Source organism: Plasmodium vivax, chromosome 10, assembly GCF_000002415.2.
Source record: "Plasmodium vivax chromosome 10, whole genome shotgun sequence".
Taxonomy (NCBI): Eukaryota; Apicomplexa; class Aconoidasida; order Haemosporida; family Plasmodiidae; genus Plasmodium; species Plasmodium vivax.
Window position 1 is genome coordinate 1,214,910 of NC_009915.1, and position 19,760 is coordinate 1,234,669.

The 19,760-nt window shown below is 41.8% G+C and overlaps 5 protein-coding genes across 5 annotated transcripts, besides 8 other annotated features; all 5 read right to left on the reverse strand.

Annotated features, from left to right (window-relative positions):
- Positions 1-918: 918 nt before the first annotated feature.
- Positions 919-938: a microsatellite.
- Positions 939-1,366: 428 nt separating this feature from the next.
- Positions 1,367-2,515, reverse strand: PVX_097725 (merozoite surface protein 3 (MSP3), putative; the record flags this gene model as incomplete). Its single annotated transcript, XM_001613155.1, has 1 exon — positions 1,367-2,515. The coding sequence occupies one exon, from the start codon at positions 2,513-2,515 to the stop codon at positions 1,367-1,369; it is 1,149 nt and encodes a 382-aa protein (XP_001613205.1).
- Positions 2,516-3,602: 1,087 nt separating this feature from the next.
- On the reverse strand, positions 3,603-6,936 carry PVX_097720 (merozoite surface protein 3 alpha (MSP3a); the record flags this gene model as incomplete). Its single annotated transcript, XM_001613154.1, is given in 2 exon segments — positions 3,603-6,235; positions 6,251-6,936. 1 exon segment carries the CDS (start codon positions 6,159-6,161, stop codon positions 3,603-3,605), a length of 2,559 nt encoding a protein of 852 aa, XP_001613204.1. The 5' UTR covers positions 6,162-6,235; positions 6,251-6,936.
- Positions 6,937-7,726: 790 nt separating this feature from the next.
- PVX_097715 (merozoite surface protein 3 (MSP3), putative) lies at positions 7,727-9,079 on the reverse strand (the record flags this gene model as incomplete). Its single annotated transcript, XM_001613153.1, has 1 exon — positions 7,727-9,079. One exon carries the CDS (start codon positions 9,077-9,079, stop codon positions 7,727-7,729), a length of 1,353 nt encoding a protein of 450 aa, XP_001613203.1.
- A 1,916-nt stretch (positions 9,080-10,995) lies between these two features.
- On the reverse strand, positions 10,996-14,727 carry PVX_097710 (merozoite surface protein 3 (MSP3), putative; the record flags this gene model as incomplete). Its single annotated transcript, XM_001613152.1, has 1 exon — positions 10,996-14,727. The coding sequence occupies one exon, from the start codon at positions 14,725-14,727 to the stop codon at positions 10,996-10,998; it is 3,732 nt and encodes a 1,243-aa protein (XP_001613202.1).
- Positions 12,144-12,167: a microsatellite.
- Positions 12,699-12,719: a microsatellite.
- A 1,203-nt stretch (positions 14,728-15,930) lies between the features above and the next one.
- Positions 15,931-15,982: a microsatellite.
- A 121-nt stretch (positions 15,983-16,103) lies between these two features.
- PVX_097705 (merozoite surface protein 3 alpha (MSP3a), putative) lies at positions 16,104-18,827 on the reverse strand (the record flags this gene model as incomplete). The annotated part of the gene is made up of 1 exon (XM_001613151.1): positions 16,104-18,827. One exon carries the CDS (start codon positions 18,825-18,827, stop codon positions 16,104-16,106), a length of 2,724 nt encoding a protein of 907 aa, XP_001613201.1.
- Positions 16,566-16,645: a microsatellite.
- Positions 16,744-16,848: a microsatellite.
- Positions 16,992-17,047: a microsatellite.
- A 547-nt stretch (positions 18,828-19,374) lies between the features above and the next one.
- Positions 19,375-19,397: a microsatellite.
- Positions 19,398-19,760: the final 363 nt, after the last annotated feature.

Genomic DNA, 19,760 nt, shown 5'->3' on the forward strand with positions numbered 1-19,760 from the left:
AGCTTCGTCTAAGAGGAGGAGGAGACAGCCCTTGTATGTACACCAAAAAACGGTGCTGTTTGCATGCGCCTCTCCCATTTGAATAAAACCATGACGTTTTTCTTTTTGTTAATTTTGATTTTGTTGCTCTGATTAGTGGGAAGTTTCCTCCCCATTAAAAGAAATGGCAACTGCTGTTATGTGCGAAGCGTCAGAGGGACGCACAACTGCGCGAAAGATGGAGCAGACTCGTTCGGGAGACCCCCCCCATCTGCTATTGTCTAGCAAACGGAAAGGGGTGACGATGAGGGAAGGTAGTAAGACCCTCTTACATGGCAGATATAATATGCAAATAGTTAAACGTACAGATGGCATATACGGAAGTTTTTTTTTTTTTTTTTTCCTCGTATGGCCCCTTGTGCATGGCAAATTATGCACAGCAAATTCGTCTCGATTAGTGTTCCTCCGTGCGAGGAAAATTCAGCCGAAGTTGTTCTTTTGGCATATTTACAAATGGGCTAAAAAGTGATATTTTTTATGTGGAGTTATACCACCGTTTTGTTAAAATTGTTCCAAAAAAAAAAGGAAATAAAAAATGACGAATGTTAATTTGTAATTTTTGGTAAGGGTAAAAAGAAAGAGGTGTAGGATTGTGCCACGTGAAAAAGGCAACCGTGGAGGGGGTACATCAAGTTATTCACTTTTAATGGCAAAAATTGTTTACTGCTAAATGACGCACAAAAGGAATTATGCTAAAAATGGGTGGAAAGTCAACAGAGCAGTAATCCTTTTCGAATTTGGGCAAATTATTTACCCCTTTTGGCTAGCCACTTGTTGCGCTTCTCCTGCGAGTTACTCTGCTGCGGAGTGGCTGGCAGCCATTTAATTAAAGGGCATCTTTTCACCATTGAGGTGAACATGGTGGGGAAATCCCCCCTTTTGGAGGTCCTTTTTTATGTATTTACCTCGTAAGGGATACTTTATGGGATGCCTTCCCATCAACGCAGCCAGTTTGCTAATCAGCAATTAACGAGGTTAAGCGGTACGTAATTGGCGGACCTATAGTGGAATGCACCGATGTGCTGCCTCGCAAAAATTTTTACACATTTAACAAAAAAGGGGTTAATGTCTTTATAGAAATCCTCGAGCATGTCTGCCACCGCGGGGTTGTTAGCAACTAGGGGTGCCATACTTTCTATTAACTCGTCAGTTACTTCTTCGAGTTACCTATATTTTATTTTTTATAATCATGGTATAGTGGCACACGAACTTGCCATTCTTCTTTGCATTTTTTTGTGGCGTTTCATTTTTGGACTTGACCTTATCGCCCCTTTTTATGTTCTTCCCGCTGCGGTCTTCTTCGTTGCCATCTTTTCCATTCGAAGTTTTAATCATCCTCGTCTTCGTCATGGTCGTCACCATCGTTATCGTCATCATCGCTATCGTTATCACCGCTATCGTCATCACCGCCATCGTCTTCATCATCATCTTCTTCATCTTCTTTATCTTCTTCATCGTCTTCATCTTCTTCATCATCGTCGTCCTCCTCGTCCTCCTCCTCTTCATCAACATCGTCTTCCACCTCCAGTGTCTGCTCCTCCTCTTCACCCCTGGACTCCAAGACCTCCTCTTTTGCCTCCTCCTTTGCCTCCTCCTTTACCTCCTCCTTTACCTCCTCATTCTTATCCTTTACATGATCACCACCCTGTGAGGGCATTTCCTCAAACTCCTGGATGTGCTGGTTCGTTGTCTTCAAAAATTCGTGCGCTTCGGCCTCTGCTTTCGCGTTGCTTCCTTCGGCCACCTCCGCTCCCAGCAGATCCTTCTTTGCTGCATCTGCTGCTTCGGTAGCTTTTACCTTTGCCAATTCCTTCATCACTGTGTTGGCCTCTTCTACTGCTTCTGCAGCGTTAATCTCTGCTGCTACCTTCGCTGCTTCTACGGCAGATAGGTTTGCCTTTACTGCTGATAATGCCTCTTCAGCTTCTTTTCGTTTTTTTTCTGCTTCGTCTTTGTCGCCCGTTGTTGGTTCTGCCTTTTCCGCTAGCCCCTTCACAACTTGCGCTGCTTCCAGTGCCTTTGTCTCCTGCTCCTTGGCCGTCCTCACTGCGGCTTGCGCTTCATTTGACTTTTGTTCTGCTGCGGAAGCGGCTTGGCTTGCTCGTTGCGCCTTTTCTGTTGTTGGCGGTGTGTCCTTCTCCCCGTTCATCGCTCCCACCGCCTTGGCTGCCTCTGCAGCTTTTTCCTTTGCCTCCTCTGCTAAGCTCTGCGCTTTTTTAAAAGCTTCCTTCGCTTCATCCGCAAATTTCGCAGTCTCTTCCGATGCCCGTTTGATCACTTCTTTGATGCTGTCCCCGCCTTTCCCTTCTTGTGCGTCTGCGGGCAGTTCCCCTTCAGAGGGAACCCCCTCCTCAGGTGTTCCATTCCTCAAATTCGTTTTGTTAACGTTTAGAATTTCCCCCCGTACAGCCCCATCTTTCTGGAGGTATAAATTTAAAAGGGAAATGAAAATGGCGATTCTGACGAATTGCCTCATTCTTAAAGAGTGCGTTAAAATGGTGAAACGGAATTATTTTTAATCGATTTTAAAAAGTGGTAAAAAAAAAAAAAGCCTAAGGGGGGTTAGCTATGGGAAAGCCATTCTTTGGAGTTAATTTTTTTTTTTTTTTTCCCAGAAGGGGATGGTTAATATGATCGGATAAGCAAATGTTTACGTTTTGCTACAAATTAGGATCACACACGAAGGGGAAAGCAACACATAAATGTAAGTTAGCCATGTGAAGTAAACAGAGTATGACACACGGTTGAGGAAAAAAAAAGAGGGGCACAAAATGCATACCTAGAAAAAATCTATCGAAAAAAAAAAAAAAAAAAAGATATCAGTGCGTTAAGAAAAGGATCAACTGGTGAAATTAATTTTGTGCATGCCACTTTAAGTGTAAGTGCCAGAACCTGCGCATGCACATGTGTTATAAATGCATATATTACGTACATGATATGCATGTGTTCCTTTTTGCTCTCAGATTGCCTGCACGTGTTCGTGCCATTTTCACCCTCAGAAAGGCGCATCTAAGAAGTGGTCGTCAAAGTGGAAGGGAAGGGCTTTTCGCTTCTTCCGCAAGGAGGCTCATCGGCTTTTTATTGTGTGATGAATGTATTTATCTGAAGGGCCTTTCAATGATCCATGTGAAATGAACTTTTGTTTAACAGTCCATATTAAGCGAAAAAAGAAAAAAAAAAGATCGTACGATATCAATGAAGTGTATTAACATTTTGCGGGATTTTCTTAGAAACCATTTGGGGGTGCTCTCAATCGACATGCGAATTGGCTAGCTGAATAGGCTATGTGTAAATGTTCTCCTTTACGCCTTTTCGTTCCCCAGGTTTTGCAATGTATGTGTGTATGTCTGAGGGGAATTCTCTTTTCCCCTTTTTTCATGCTGCAATTCGTCCAAAAAGGGGAGCACAATGGGGCCACGTGCTGTTTTTCTCCATCTTATCTCATCCCATCTTCAAATGAAGCAATGAGGGAATGGCATCGCCCCAATTTGTCGTATATTAGAAGGTCCTTCCTGAACTAATGCCATTTCTTTTGAGACGGGCAAAAAAACTGCCACTTCCTTTTACCAGCTCAAAAATAGGTGATTCATATCGGAGAGGAACTCATTTATGGTGTCCCCAACCGAGGGGTCGTCTGAAACTAAGGACGTCATCGATTTTACGAGCGCTTCGGTCACCTTCTTAATGTCATTGTAAGTGTCGAATTCGTCTCCAAACTGCTTGTCTGCGTTAGTGTCATCCACAGTATCGTTAGTGTTTCTCTTTTCGCGCTTGCCACCCGTTTGTTGATTAGTTGCTACGTTTTCCTCCACTTCTTCCACTTCTTCTTCGTCATCCATCTCTAAGTTTACGTCTTCCTCCTGCGCACCTGAACCATTCGGTAATGCTTCTTCCACCTCGGCTTCGTTGCTATCCTCGTCTCCCTGATCCTCCATTTCTTCCTTCACTTGTTCCTCCTTGCTTGTAATATTATCGGCTGACTCGGGCGATATGTCTAGTGGCTCTAGTACATACTGGTTCTTCGTCTTCAGGAGCCCGTACGCTGCTTTTTCTCTCGCCTTCTTTGCCTTCTTCGCTGCGGCGATTGCTTTGTCTGCCTCTGATCTTGCTACATTTGCATCGGTTGCTTCATTTGCTTTTTTGGCTGCTTCTTTAGCTTCCTCCGCGGCATCTTCTGCCTTTTTTGCTTCATTTCCTGTTGCTTCTGCTTCCACATTTGCTTTATTTTTAGTTTCTTGTGGTTCTTTCGATGCCCCTACTTTTGCTGCCTCTTGCTTCGCTTCCTCCGCCGCCGCTCTCGCTTCTACCGCTGCCTTTACCGCTTCTGTTTCTGCCTTCTTCGCTTCAGCCTTGGCCGCCTTATCTTTTACAACGTTTGCTGCAGTTTGTGCCTTCTCAGCGGCTACTTTTGCAGCTTCCTTCTTTTCTTTTGCAATGGTAGCTGCCTGGGTTGCTTTTAACCACTTTTGATGGGCGATATTTGCTGCATCTATCGCTTCCTCTTTAGCCTTTTCTAATTCACTCATATCTGTTGCACTTTTGGCTGACTCTGCTGCATTTTTGGTTCTTGCCAGATGTGCTTCCACTGCATACGCTTCTTCCAATGCGTCCACCGCTCTGTTTTCTGCTTCTTCCGAGGCGTCCTTTGCGTTTTTATTTTCTTGCTGTGCTTCATCTGAATGTGCTTTTGTTGACTCTCCTACCTTTTCTGCTTTTTCTCCGTGCGTCTTTGCCTCTTCCGCTGCTGCCTTAGCCTTTTCTGCCTGCTCCTTAGCCTCCGTCGCGTCTTTTTCCGCTTCTTGGGCTGTCTTTTTTACTTCTGCGTTCAGCACTTCCGCCTTTGCTACTTCAATTGCTATTTCCGTTTCGATCGATGCTTTTTTTGCTTCTCCTGCGGCTTTTTCTGCAGCGTCGGCTTTTCCTTTTACCGCGTCTGACGTTTCTGCTTTTTCTTCTGCTTCTTTTGATGACTCTTCAGCTTCTTGCGCTTTCTTGCCTGCTTCTGTCGCCGCTTCGGTTGCCTTGCTAGCTGTTTGAGTGGCCAATTTTGCTTCCCTTTGTGCCTCTGGTACTTTAGTATCTTGTGCTATTTTGTCTACGATTTTCTTTGCCGCCTCTGCTTTTTTTTGTGCTGCATCTGCTTCTTCTTTTGCAACTTTTGCCTTCGCCACTTCGGCAGCTATTTCTGCTTTTACCTGTTCCTTTTTCGCTTCTTTAGCGGCCTCTTCTGCGTCTTTCGCTTTTTGTTTTGCTACGCTTAATTCGTTAGCACTTTCTGCTTCCGTTGCCGCTTTGTTGGCATTTCCCGCCTTTTCCTTTGCATTTTTTGCCGCAGCTTCTGCGTTTGTTTTGAACGTTTCTACCGTTTTTGTTGTATCAGAAGCCTTTTGCGCTTTCGCGTGTGCCTTCTGGGCTTTCTCGCATGCCTTCTGGGCCTCATCTGACGCCTTTTGCGCTTCCTCCTTTGCCACTACTGCTTTGACTATCTCTACGGCTATTTCCGCTTCGGTTTTTTTATCCTTAGCTTTGGTTGACGCTTCTACTGCAATTTGTACTTGACTGTTTACATCCTCTAATTTATCTTTCTTTCCAGCTGCCTCAGCGTCCTTTTCCGCCTTTTCTGCTATACCGGCTTGTTTTTTCGCTTCGGCTGCTGCTTCTTCTGCTTTTTTTATGGCTCCCTTCGCTGCGTCCAATCCCTTTCCTGCGTCCACTGCGTTCTTTTTAGCAGTTTCTGCATCCTTAGCTGCGGTTGCTGATTCATCTTTGGCCGTTTTGACTTTTTGCAATTCTGCTTGTATCTGTTCCGCATTATTTGCCTCAGGCTTTGTCGCATCCTGTGCTTGCACGCTTGCCTGTTCTATTGTTTTTTTTTCCTTCTCGGTCACTTGACCTAGGTTAATGGTATCACACTGGTCGCTACTCTCGTTTTTTCCTTCCAAGTTGTTTGGCTCCTCATGCGGGAGGGAGTCGTTCTTTCCCGGGAATCCATTCCTTAAATGGTGTCTGCTGGAATTCGGGGCTTCATTGTTGGGGGAACCGCCTATAACCTCGGCGCCAGTTAAGTACGCGCAAAGGGTCAGCAGAAAGAGGTAAAGGGTGACGCTGCGGGTGTGTTTCATTTTTGGGAGCGTTTGGAGCGAGCTGACGGCGTTGAACTGGTGGCAGCTAAATGTTGACTGTTCGGTGCGAATAGCTAATGGCTAATTACTAATGGCTAATTGCTAATGGCTAATTGCTAATGGCTAATTGCTAATGGCTAATTGCTAACTGTTAACTGCCAACCGCTGCGCGTGGATGGGTGCGGCTAAGCGGGTGGACAAACGAAATTGAATGCAGGGCGAACAACGTTTCGGCGGTTAACTCCCTTTCGAGTAAATTTTCTTCACCCTTTTGTAAGGAGGTCATAAGAATTGGAAAAAAAAAATAGATAATCCTTTGTGCAAAAATGTGTACATATGTGTTCGTTTGTATGCGTGTGTATGCATGCAAAAAATGGACAAGACAAACGCGGCCATTTTCAGTGAGTGAAAAATTGAAATAGAAATGATCTACGCACATGTGCATGGCAACGCAAGTGGGTGAGGCCACCCCAGTGCGCACATCCGTGGACGGCAACAAATCTCACCGCGCGAATTGCCCTGGAAGGCACTTAAAAAATGTCTGCATATTTGTGTGCACATTTTTGATGCCCCGTATTGCGAAAAGTGATGGGGTGCCCACCTCTGTGCGACTTCCCAATTGGCATAAAAAAATAAAAAATAAAATATGATATAATATAATATAATAAAATGATGCATACCTCTAGAATGCCTCAACTTGGAGTAATTTCTGGAGGCAGTCCACCGATGGGCCACAAATCAGTGTACATTCAGCAAATGCGCTCCATTTTGTTAGCACCATTTGAGAAGGAATTTTTTTTTTTTTAAAATGCTAAAAGGGGACGCACCTCCGTGTGTCATTACGCGCAGATAAAATCGTGGTATCCTTTATTTCTATTTTTCCTTTTTAAATTATGGGCATGCAAAATTATGCACGCGTGGTTAAACTGGTATCAGGCAACAGGCATCAAAAAGGGATGAAGCAGCATCCACTACGCGCATTTGCCGAGCACGGCAGCGAATTCGCCTAACAGAGTTTTTTTTCTCCTAAACGATTTTTGCACAGACAAAAGTTCCTCTCTGCGCGCTTAAGGTAACTCACCACTGGTGATTGGAAATAGCTAACGAGAGAGTGACACCGTCTTGGGGGTGACGAGCTGGAGGCTATCTATCCCATGCGGTGAGCATAAATGTGAGGTTACACAATTTCGAGATTAATTCATTCCATTTTGGGGGGGAATACACATAAGTATATTCTAAGGAGACGGGGTTGTCTCGTCAGTTGTTGTCTCTACTAAGATGAGTAGAACGGAAGATGCAATCATGCACATTAGGGGGGTGATTTTCATCATGGCATTTTGCTAGGCCTACACTGAAGGGCCACATTTGGGGGCAAATAAAAATCAGCGCAATTATGTTTAACATTTTTTTTTTTTATCTTAAAATGGGTATATAAACAACTACTAATTGGCACTATAAAAGGATGTCAACTTTTTTTTTTTTTTTTTTTCTCCTCATTTCTTCATTTTGGAGGACAGGGCACCTCACCATGTACGTTCATCTTTTCACATTCACCAACGCGTCAGCTAACTTACCAGAATTAGCAAAAATTTGATAAGCGCCTTAATTTTACTTTTAAAAAATTGCACCAAAATGTAAAATATATTCATTTGTTGCTCTAGAAGATTCTGCAATTCAGGCTCTTGTTTTTGTTCTTGGCCCGTTCCCGCCTCTTCAGTTCCTTCCTTTATGTTTGTTTCTTTGTAGAGCGAATCTGACTGGTTTTCCGCGGATTGGTCGGTTGGTTCTTTCGCGACTTTGCTTTCCGCTGCGGGTTGGGGGGCGGCCGGAGCTGCGTCTGCCTTTGGTGCTTCCTCCTTGGGCGCTTCCGGGGTTGTCACAGCCGGAGCCACTTCTTTTGCGGGAGGTGCTGCTTCAGGTTTTGCTGGTGGTGGTGGTGGCGATGGCGCTCTGGGAGGTTCAGCTGGTGGAGGTACTACTTTATGCGCTGTCGCTTGTGTGGGTTCTACTTTCTGCGCTGCCGCTCGTGGTTGTTTCACTTTCTTTTTCGGCTTCAAGTTTTCCGGAATTGGGATTTTTATTGCTTCCATCTCGGCTGCTTCGGCAATCTTTCCGAATTCCTTCAGTGCTTCTACTGCGTTTTTTTTTACTATTTGAGCCGAACGTTCTGCTAATTCCTTGGCCGTTTTCGCTTTATCCTTTTCTTCGTTTGCCTGTGTTACCGTTTCGGCCGCTCTGGCTTTCTGGGCGGCCTTCATAGCATCTTCGCTTGCTCTTACTGCGTCTTTTGCTGCGAAAATGGCATCCTCCTTTGGCTCTGACCCGAACTTATTTTCTGGAATGCTGCTTAAAATTTGTTCTACCTCTTTAGACCTTTTGGATGCCAAGTCCGCTAACATTTTTGCCTCTTCCGCGAATAGCTCTGCTTCATCAGCTATATCTTCTATCTTATTTCTGTCGTTTTCGTTTTGTGCTTGCACGGGCAGGTCTGCTTCTTCCTTCTTCGGCTTTCCTTTTTTTTTTTTATTCCCATTTTGCTCATTTGCGTTATTCGCTGCGTTATTCGCTGCGTTATTTGCTGCGTTATTTGCTGCGTTATTCGCTGCGTTATTTGCTGCGTTATTTGCTGCGTTATTTGCTGCGTTATTTGCTGCGTTATTTGCTGCGTTATTTGCTGCTTTATTCGCTGCGTTATTTGCTGCTTTATTTGCAGCTTTATTCTTTGCGTTGTTGTCACCCCCGCCGTTGTTCCCAGCAGCATTATTTTTGCCACCGCCCGGGGAGTTGCCATCGGGTGGAGACTCGTTCCTAATTTTAGGCTTTCTGCGTTTGGTTATTTCATTCTTTACAATGCTATACTGGAGCAGGTAAACATTCAGGAAAAGGATAAAGAGGGAAAAACTCCAAATGCGCTTCATTATGGTATACCTATATATCTATATATATATCTATATGTGTATAATTTTTTTAAAAAAAAGGAGAGTGACCTATTTTGATGTGGGTAAAACACAACAGGGGAGGTAAGCCCTTCGGATGCTATTTCACAGGACGTGTTTTGGGTTCAAGAGGAAACTCTCTTTTTTTTTCTGTTTCGTTTATCTTTTCTATGTTTATATAACAGAGCAAACTAGACTGAAACGAAACAGCTGCTGCGCTGAGAGAGGAAAGAGCAAAATGGGAAAGCTGCCAGTTGTTACTATGAAATGTAATGTACAAATAAGGAAAGGCTAATTGTTAACTGCGACGTTGAGTGGTGGCTTTGAGTGGCGACTTTGAGTGGCGACTTTGAGTGGCGACTTTGAGTGGCGACTTTGAGTGGCGACTTTAGGTGGCGACTTCTGGTCGTCGCTTTGCGCTGTAAGCTTAACCCGCAACTTGAAAATGCAGCTAAAAATGCAGCTTGAAAAATGCAGCTTAAAAATGCAGCTTAAAAATGCAGCTTAAAAAATGCACTTTAAAAATGCACTTAAAAATTGTAAGTTGCAAGCGCAAATTAAACATTGCAGCTTTTAATCGGAGGGGCAGAACGAACAGGTTGAGATGGCAACGCAGTTGTTGTGAACGGTGTAGGGTCACTGGCGCGGCACCTTTGGCTGAGAAGCGACGCAAAAAAAAAAAAAAAAAAATATACAAAAAAAGATATATATATATATATATATATATATATATATATACAAAAAAATATACATATATGTATATACTTATATACCTATATACATAACGCGTACATAATATAGTATGTACCATCCAACGTGCGAGCAACACTTTTAATGGTTATTTGTGGCGCCCCCGCGCGCGTGAAAAATGTACCCCTTGGGTAAAATTAATTTTTCTGTCAGTACCCCCATTTTATGTACTTTTTTTCGAATAATACTGTGCGTGTTAAATAGGCATTTTTTACGCGTTCGTTTTGCCCCCTCTACGTATGTGTACAGCGAAGGCGTGGTATGTGTGCAAGGGGGGAAGAAAAAAGATGTACGTAGTACTCTCCTCTGAAAGGAAATAATTTTTGTGATTTTTTGTGATTTTTTTTTTTTTTTTTTTTTTTTTTTCGCTATTTAATTTGTTCAATAAAATATCGTGTCACTTATTTTATATGAAGATATTTTTACCTAAATGATGAACAAAAGTGGGGTGAGCCGCACACGTCAGATTCCCCTAGCGGCTGCGCAACCTACGGGAAGATTTTGCCTGAATTTTTTTGGCCCACTTGTAGGGCGAATTGCCCCTCGTTTGGTAACTACCCAGTTTTGCTTAAACGGTTCGGGGGAGAAAAAATAAAAAAGTATAAAAAATAAAGAACCACTGAAAAAAAAAAATTTAAATAAAATTTTAAAAAATGCGAGGGGTGGTATTGCGCCGCGTAGCTTTGGGCAGAACCGCAAGCATGAAGTTCCCCCGACGCTTCCTTTTTGCAGACTAAACGAAAAAAGGTGCCATTATAATAACCCGTTAAAACGCGATAAGACAACCACGTTTATGTACCCAAAAGTACATATGCGCAGCTGCAGATGCCATTTGGTGCGTTCCTCCGGTGAATGAAATTTGTCCTTTCACTCGCCACACTAAAGGATGTCTTTTTTGCGGTTTCGTTACGCTCTTCTTAGGGGCGCCAATTTTGGAGAGGACTCCCCTCCTGTTGCGTCTTCCAAGTGCACTCGCATCAGTGGCTCTTTAAGGGGTCTCCCTTTTTATTGTCCTTCCTCTCAAGGGGTATCCCCCATGATTTGCCTCACAATAATAGTAGCCATCTTCGAGTCAGCTTTGAACGCGGTAAAGGGGCACATAACTGATGGTATTGCCCACAAACGGGAAACATCCCACTTGCAACTCTTTACATGCTAAAAATGAACTGATTCAGGTCTTCAGCGAAATCCTTCAGCGTGTCTATGACCCCGGTGTCCCCGTCGATTGTGCTAATTATATTTTTGGTCAAATCGTCAGCCATTTTTTTAAAGTTCGCAACATTTTTATAGTTGTCTGAGAGGAGCGCTTGGGTGTTGCTGTCATTTAATGTTTTTTCACTCTGTTCCGGGGGTTTCACACTTTGATTTTGTTCTTGAGGCTCAGTGTCACTATGGGGAGAGTTATCTTCGCTTTTTTCTCCTTCTGTGTTTGTTTCCTCTCCTTCTTCTTCCTCCTCCTCTTCTTCCTCTTCATCATCCTCTATTTCTACTTCATTCGATACTGAATGCTCTGCTTCTTCTTCCTCCTCCTCTTCCTCCTTCTCTTCACTTGCCTGTTCCTCAACCTCGTTTAGCACATGTTCGTCACTGTCGACTGTATTGTAGCTTTCTTTGGAGTATTTTTTCACAATTTCTAGAACATTAAGTTTTTTCTTTAAGGCTGATTCTGCTGCTGCTTTTTGTGCCTTTTCCGCAGATTGTGTCGCTTTCGCTGCTTTATTTTTTGCCTCGTTAGCTGCAGCTTCCGCTGCCTGTCCTTTCTTAACTGCTTCATCTACCGCTTCAAGGGCTTTCGTTTTTGCGCTTTGGAGTTTTTCCTCATTGTCTGCTTCTTTCGCTTTCTTTAATTCCTCTTCTGCTATTTTTAATTGTGCTTGTGCTTCATTTGCGTTTTCCGATGCCTCTTGTGCTTTTTTTTCTACTTCCTTTTCTTCTTCCTTCGCCGTTTCCGCGTCTTCCACCGCTGATTCTGCTTCCCCTTTTGATTTCTCCGCTGATTCGACTGCCTTTTTTGCCTCATCTTTTGCTGCTTCCGCTGTTGTGACTGCCTTTTTTGCTTTATCATTTTCCACTTCTGCACTTACAACCTTTAATGCTAATTCTGCTACTTCTTTTGCCCTCTTCGCGCCTTCTGCTGCGTTAATTGATTTTGATGTCTCTTGCTTCACATGGTTCACTTTAGAGGTTATTTCTTCCTTTTTCTTTTCGTCACCCCAATTTTTTTCTATCTCTTCTTCTGCCTCTTTCGTTTTTGATGACACTTCATTTGCAGCACTTGCTGCTACCGTGGCATTTTCCTTTGCTTTCGCCGCTGCGCTTGCTGCTTCACCTTTTGCTTTTGATTCCACCGATTTTGCTGCTTCGTCCGCTTTATTTTTTGCATCATCAGCCGCGTCTTGCGCTTTTTTCGCCTCGTCCTTTGCCACCGCTGCTTTGGCTACAGCCGCTGCAAGCTCTGCTTTTGTTTGAGCCTTCTTGGCTTCCTTTGCTGAATTTGAGACCTTTTCTGCTTTTCCTTTAAGATCCTCTATTTTTTTGGTTATATCTTCTGGTTTTTCTGTTTTTGCTTCATTTTGTATACTTTTTGCACTTTCATTTGTTTCGTTTGCTTCTTTTTCCGCTGTATCTGCTTTTTCCTTTGCTAGAGTGGTCATACTTTCTGCTTTGCTTTTTGCATCAGTTACTTCACTTAATTGTGCCGTTTGCGCAGCCTTTTCTGCTTCTTCTTTTGCTTTACCGGCTGCGATATGCGCCTTCTTAGCTTCCTCTTTTGCTGCTTCTGCCTTTGCTACTTCTGCTTCTATTAATGCTTCATTTTTTGCTTTCTTAGCATCTTCTGAAAATACTGCTGCTTGGGTTGCCTTTTTCTTTACCTCTTCTTCTTTTTTGGGTATTTGTTCTGGATCTACTTTTGCTTCTGCTACTGCAGCTTCGGCTTCATTTTCCGCTTCCTTAGCTTTATCGGTTGCTATAGTCGCTGCCGCTTCTGCTTTAGTTGCTGCTTCTTTTGCTTTTTCAGCATTAGATTGATCTGCGTATTTTTTAGCATCTGTTTTTGCCTGTAGTGCAGCTTGTTTTGCTTGTTGTGCTTCTTTCTTTGCATTTTCTGCATTTAATATATGCGTTGCTACTTCTGCTGCCTTTACCGCTAGTTCTTTTGCACTTTTTGCTGCTTTCGCCTCTTCTTGTGCTTCTGAAACTTTCTTTTTTGCCTTAGTTACTGAATCCTCTGTTACTTCGTACTCTGCTGAACTTACTTCCTTTGCTAATTCTTCTGCTTTTTTTAGGTGTCCTTTTGCCTTTCCTGCTTCTATTTCAGCCTTTTTCTTTGCATTTTCGGCACCATTTGCCGTTTTTACAGCTTCTGCTTGTCGACGTGCATCCATTGCTGCTTTCGATTCTTTTTCTGCTTCATCTTTTACTGCTTCTGCTTTTGCTACTTCGGCTGCTAGTTGTGCTTTTATTCTTTCATTCTTCGCATTTTTTTCCGCTTCCTTGGCCTTTGTGGATGCTTCTTTTGCTTTTTCTACTGCGTTTGCCCCTTTTGCTTCTTCGGTTGCGCTTTCTGCTGTAGCAACGTGTTTTTTTGCTTTTTCTAATGCTTCTTCTGCTCGCTTACTTGCTAAGTTTGCCTTGTTTACAGGTTTGTTTGCAATCGTCATTTTATCGCTTATATCTTTTGCTTCCTTTTGTGCTGCTTCTGCTTCCAGTACCTCTTTTTTTGCTAATTCTTTTGATACTTCTGCTTTTGTTCGTTCCAATGCTATCTCCGCTTTTTCCTTTGCTTTTTGAGCATTTGTAGCTGCATTTGTTGCTTTATCCAGAGCTGATTGTGCTATTTTTTTTTGATTTACTGCGTCTTCTTTATTCTCTTTTGCTTTTCTTGCAGCTGCATCTGCTTCTTCTTTTGCATTGTTCGCTTCACGAGATTCATTCTCTGCTTCCTCTTTTGCATCTGTAGCTTGTTTCACGGCTTCTTCTATTTTTTCTGTGTTTTCTGTTATTTTCTTTGCTTCATCTTGAGCAGCTTGAGCTGCTTGTGCTGCTTCTTGTGTGGCTTTTGTTGCTGTTTTTAATTGTTCTTCGGCTTGTTTTGCAATCTGTTGTGCTTCTTCTACTGCTCGTGTTTTTTCTGCTTCTCGTGCCTCTTTTGCTGCTAATTCTTTTGCAACTTCTGCCTTTGTTGTTTCTAATGCTTTCTCCGCTTTTCCCTTTGCTGTTTGAGCCTTAGTTGCTGCTGTTTTGGCTCTTTCCAGAGCTGCTTGTGCTATTTTTTTTTGATTTACTGCGTCTTCTTTATTCTCTTTTGCTTTTCTTGCAGCTGCATCTGCTTCTTCTTTTGCATTGTTCGCTTCACGAGATTCATTCTCTGCTTCCTCTTTTGCATCTGTAGCTTGTTTCACGGCTTCTTCTATTTTTTCTGTGTTTTCTGTTATTTTCTTTGCTTCATCTTGAGCAGCTTGAGCTGCTTGTGCTGCCTGTTCTGCTGCTCCTTGGGCTTGTGTTGCAAACTTTTGTGCTTCTTCTGCTGCGTTTTCTGCCTCTTTTTCATCTTCTGATTGCAAAGCAGCTTCATCTTGTTGTCCCTCAACTTCTCCATCTTCTTGTTGTGCCTTAACTATTGCATCTTCAGATTGTCCCGATAGTCCTTCCTCTATTGCATCCATTTTGGAATTCCCCTCAACTGTATCATTCAGATAATCAGCATATTTTCGATTTAAATTATTTTCCCCATTGTGTATGTCGCCATTTTTTATTGACCATCCGTTTCTCAAGTTGGGCGTTTCAGCATTTACAGTCACCCACTTTTGCTCATCTTTGATGTGCACATACCAATATAAAAAAATGATGTAAAGGGTACTTTTCAAATTGGACTTCATTTTTTGCGAAGGAAAAATTGTAACATTTTAAAGATGACCAAAAGGGGTGTAAATAATTGGGCAGTTTTAAAAACAATTTTAACCGTATGCTCCTTTTACGTTTCCTTTTTTTTTCGCGACAGTTTGGGTACACTTCAAATTAAAAAGCGAAAATGGAGGGGAAAAAAAATATAATTAATATGATATACACTACCTTTCAGTTAGCGAAATGTCCCCGTGCCAAAACTGTAGAGAGGAGGAAAAGGGAGGATAACTGCGCAGAACTAATCTGCTAAAAAAATGCACATCAATCTTTTGAGGAGGACAGAGAATACGAGTTGTGTGTGAAATTGTTTTTGCTTTACGGGTGTTTAATTTTTTTTTTTTTTTTTTTTCCTTACCAAATGCTGTGCAAAGTACGATGGAACATATTCGATTTGTTTTTCCTTTTTTTTTTTTAACAAAATAGGCATTGGGGGTGCAAAAAAGTACCCCATTTTTCTTAAAGGGGGAAATAATTTCCATATTTCTGTTTCACTTCGTTCATTGTGATATTGTTGCGCATGTGGAAGGAGACGCGTTCTCCTTTACTGAGCAAATTTGAAAATGAAAAACGGTATAGCGGTATAGCGGCATACGCATTAGATGCGAACAGTAGGCTGGATTGTCCAGCTTAAAACCTTTGCGCAAATTATTTAGCATATTGAACGAAAATTAATACCAAGTTGCGTTCGCCGCGGCGTTACTATTCAGGTGTGTAAATGAGGGCGCAAAAATTACAAGTAAAATAAATTTTCTCAAAAAAAAAAAAAATAATAAAATAAAAAAAACCAATATGTCACATTACACAGATAAGTTAAAAAAGGTGCGATTTTATTTCCACAATTAGCAGGCGTGTGTCTAATTTTAAAATGCACCTACAAACAGTGACATACGGTTGACCAACTGGCACAGCTTTTTCAGGGGGATTTATATCCCCCCAAAGGGTCCATTCGCCAGATGGCACTAACGAAAAAATGTTTTTAAAGTTCTTTTTGAAAGGGCCTATTTCGAACTCTCTCCTAAACATTTTAATAAAATATGAACATACTCAAAATGGCGCGCTAGGCAATCAGCGTGACTTTTCATTTACGCTTTTGTTTGTTGTTCCCCAGGTTTTGCAATGTATGTGTGTGTCTGCATGTTTGAGGGGAATTCTTTTTCCCCCTTTGTTCATGCTGTAATATTTCCAAAAAGGGGAGCATAATCAGGTCATAAGTTTTTTTTTCTGGATCTTATCTCTTCTTCAAATGAAGCACTGTTGAAGTGGTGTCGCACCAGTTTGTAGTATCTTAGAAGGTCCTTCCTGGGCTAATGCTATTTCCCCCGAGATGGGAAAAATAAAATGCCAACTCCTTTTACCAGCTCAGAAATAGCTGATTCATATCTGAGAGGAATTCATTTATGGTGTCTCCAACGGAGGGATCTTCTGAAACTAAGGACGTCATCGTTTTTACGAGCGCTTCTGTTACCTTCTTAATGTCGTTGTACGCGTCGAATTCATCTCCAAACTGCTTGTCTGCGTTAGTATCATCCACAGCATCTGTAACTTTTCCCTTTTCATATTTTCCACCTTTTTGTTTATTAGTTGCTACGTTTTCTTCCTCTTCTTCACCGTCGTCCACATCAAAATCTACGTCATCCTCTAGCCCATCAGAACCATTGGGTAACGCCGATTCGGATTCATCCACCTCTTCTGCTTCTTCAGCTTGCTCGTTATTCCCATCCCCCTGTTCTTCTACTTCTTCCTTTACTTGTTCCTCCCTGTCGGTTACATTTTCCGTTCCCCCAGAAAACATTTCCACTGGTTCTAGTATATCCTGGTTCTTTGTTTTTAAAAATTCGTGTGCTGCTTTAATTTTTGCAATTATCGCTTCCTTCGCGGCGGCGACAGCTTTGTTTGCCTCTACCTTTGCCTCAGCTGATGTTGCTGCCTTTTTTGTGTTATCCGCTGCAGTCGCAGCTTTTCCCGCTTCGTCTGCTGCCTTAGTCGCTTGCGCTGCTGCCTCTTTCGCTGCAGCTTCTGCTTTGGTTTTCTCTGCTGTTGATGCTTTTGTCGCTTTCGATAATTCGTCTGCTTTAGCTGCTATAGCCTTAGCTTCTTCCGCTTGATTTTTCGCTTCTGCTTTTGCCAACTTCGCCTTTGCTACCTCAGCTGCCTTTTTCACCTTTTCCAATGAGTTCAGAGCATCTTGTGATTTTGCAATTGCCAGCATCGATGCTTGTTGTACAATTGATAACAGTTCTTTAGCATTTTTGGTTGCATCTTGTGCTTCCTTTTTTGCATCCTCTAATTTTGTGATGTCTACTTCCTTGGCTGCCTTTTTTTCTGCATTTATAGCTACTTCTAACTGCATTTTTATTGCATGTGCCTTTTCTACGGCCTCAGATGATTCTTCGTCTGCTTCCATTTTTGCATCAGCTACTTCCTTTTCTGCCTTTGTTGCTATTTCTACTTCTGTTTTTGCTAAGTCTTTTGCCTTTACCATTTCAGCCGCTTTTGCTGCCTTTTCCGTTTGTGTCTTTGCTTCTTGCGCTTCTGAGGCTGCTTGTTTTGCCTTCGCGTTTGCCTTTTCCGCCTCTTCTACTTCCTTCTGAGCCACTTCAGAATGTTCTTCTATTTTGGCTACTTCGACGGCTATTTCTGCCTCTATTTGTGCCTTCTTGGCTTGATTTGCAGCTTTTATTGCTTTTGCTACCTTTTGTATTAGGGTCTTTATTTTTTCTTCTGCCTCTGCTTCTTTTTTTTCTACCTCTTCAGTTTTTGCTTTTTCAGCTGCTTCTGCTGTTGCTACTGCTGCTACTGCCGTGGATGCCTCTTTTTCCGCGGCTTCCGCGGTTGCTGCTAATGAGATTGGACCTTGCTTGTTTTTATTTTCCAATAAGTTCGCTTTTGTTTCTGCTTCTTCTGCTTTTTTGGCCGCTCTCGTAGCAGCCAGTTTTGCTGATTTTGAAGTTTTTGCTGCAGCTGCTGCTTCGTCTTTCGCTTTCTTAGCACTCTCTACTGCTTTTTTTGCTTCTTCTTTTGCTAATTCTAATTTTACTATTTCTGCCTTTATTTGCGCTTCTCTCTTTGCCTTCTTGGCGTCCTTTGCGTCTTTCACAGCATTAGATGCTATTTCTTTTATTTTAGTTACATTTTCTTGTTCTATTTCTTTTTCCTCGCCTGTTTTTTCTTGTGTTGCTTTTTTTGCTACTTCTATTGCTTTTTGTGCTGCTTCTGTGGCTTTTTGTGCTGCATCTGTTGCTTTGGCTGATGCTTGCTCCGCTTTTTGTTCTGCTTCTGTTGTCTTATCATTTGCTATTTTCGCTTCTTGTTCTGCTTTAGATTCTGGGCTACCTGCACCTGCTTGTTTGGGCTTTATCATTACAAACTTGTTTTTCGCATTTTGAGCTTCTTCGTTAGCTTTTTGGGCTTCTTCTTTCGCTTTCTGGGCTTCTTTTTCTGCCTCCATTGCCTTTACCACTTCATCTACTATTGCAGCTGCTTTTTCCATTTGTACTTTTGCATTTTGTGCTTCACCAAGTGCTGCTTCAGCTGCTTTTGCCTTTTGTTCTGTGTTTTCTTTTGTGCTTCCCTTAGTTGCTTCATCTGCTGCAGATTTTGCTTCTTCTACCTTCTTCTTCACTTGGGATTCTTTGCTTGATGCGTATTCTTTCACCTTATTTATGGCATCTTTTATTTCCTTTTTTGCCTTTTCTGTTTCTTTTTCCGCATCTAATATTTTTTGTTTAGCTTTTTGAGCTTCTGCTTCCGCCTGTTCTGCATCAGCTTTTGCTTTTTTTGCTTTTTTTACATCAGCTGATTCCTCCACCACTTCGTTATTTTGCCCCTGCGTCTGGAGTGAGCCTTCATCCGATTTGTGTAGCAATTCGCTTTGGTCTTCATTTGCGTTCACTTCATCACCGTCTTTTGCGTCTAGACCGCTTTGTTCATCCATAAGGGTTACGTCTTTTCCTGCCCATCCGTTCCTCAAGTTGGGATTTTTCAAATTAACAATTTCGTTGCTGACCACATTATTTTGTATAACATATAAGTTTAAGAAGAGTACCAAAAGGGGGATGCCACTTAAATGCTTCATTTTTGATACGTATGCTAAAAAAATTGCGGCGTTTTAGAGTGTAAAAAAATTATTAAAAAAAATTAAAGCGTTAATTTAATTTATTGGGTGAGTTGCGAATTGTCCGGTATGGCAATGAAGAGAAAAAGAAAAAAATAAAAAATAAAAAAGAATATTCTCCTATCTTATCTTAAAATTAAAAATATGCATGTGAAAATGGTTAAACGTCGGATAATGTGCAGAAAAAGTCTATAAAAGGAAAAAAGAAAAACTTTTTAGTTGTCTCCAAATGTTCATTCACCAATGAAAGATAATTTGTTAATCACTTTTTGGCATACGTGCAGTGGCAGTGTACACTTTTTTGGAAGGCCAGCGATTTCCTTAATTTTCTACGCGCTCAAATTATTTCCCCATTGGAAATACACACTAATGTGGGCTATTGTGTGCAAGTAGAAATTCACAGCTTTTAAAAAAAAAAAAGAAAACGATTGTCATCCCATTTTGCAACAATTTTTTTAATCATGTTAACCGAAAGGTGACTTAAATTGGCGAATTATTTTCCTTTAACAGCAGCGGGAATGAAGAGAAAATTGCATGCGCAGAATATGTCTAGCGGGACGCAGCCCATCCGTACACATACGTATGTATTTTTTTACTTTTTCACTTTTTCGCTTTTTTAATTTTGTAGCTTACGAGAAGTTGCTATTGCTCCTCGTTAGGGGTGACATGTTCTTCACACCGTTTGCGGAAGGGAAGGGAAAAAATACAAATATATGTTTGTAATTTGTTTACGTGAAAAAAAAAAAAAAAATTAAACAAATAAGCAGATGTATGTATAAACATACGCATGTGCGGAGAAAATAAAAAATCGGAATAGTCTCCACTTTAAAGCAAATATTTTCGTTAAGTTAAAAATGTGAAATGAGTGTGCGTGTATTTTTATAAGGCGCAATT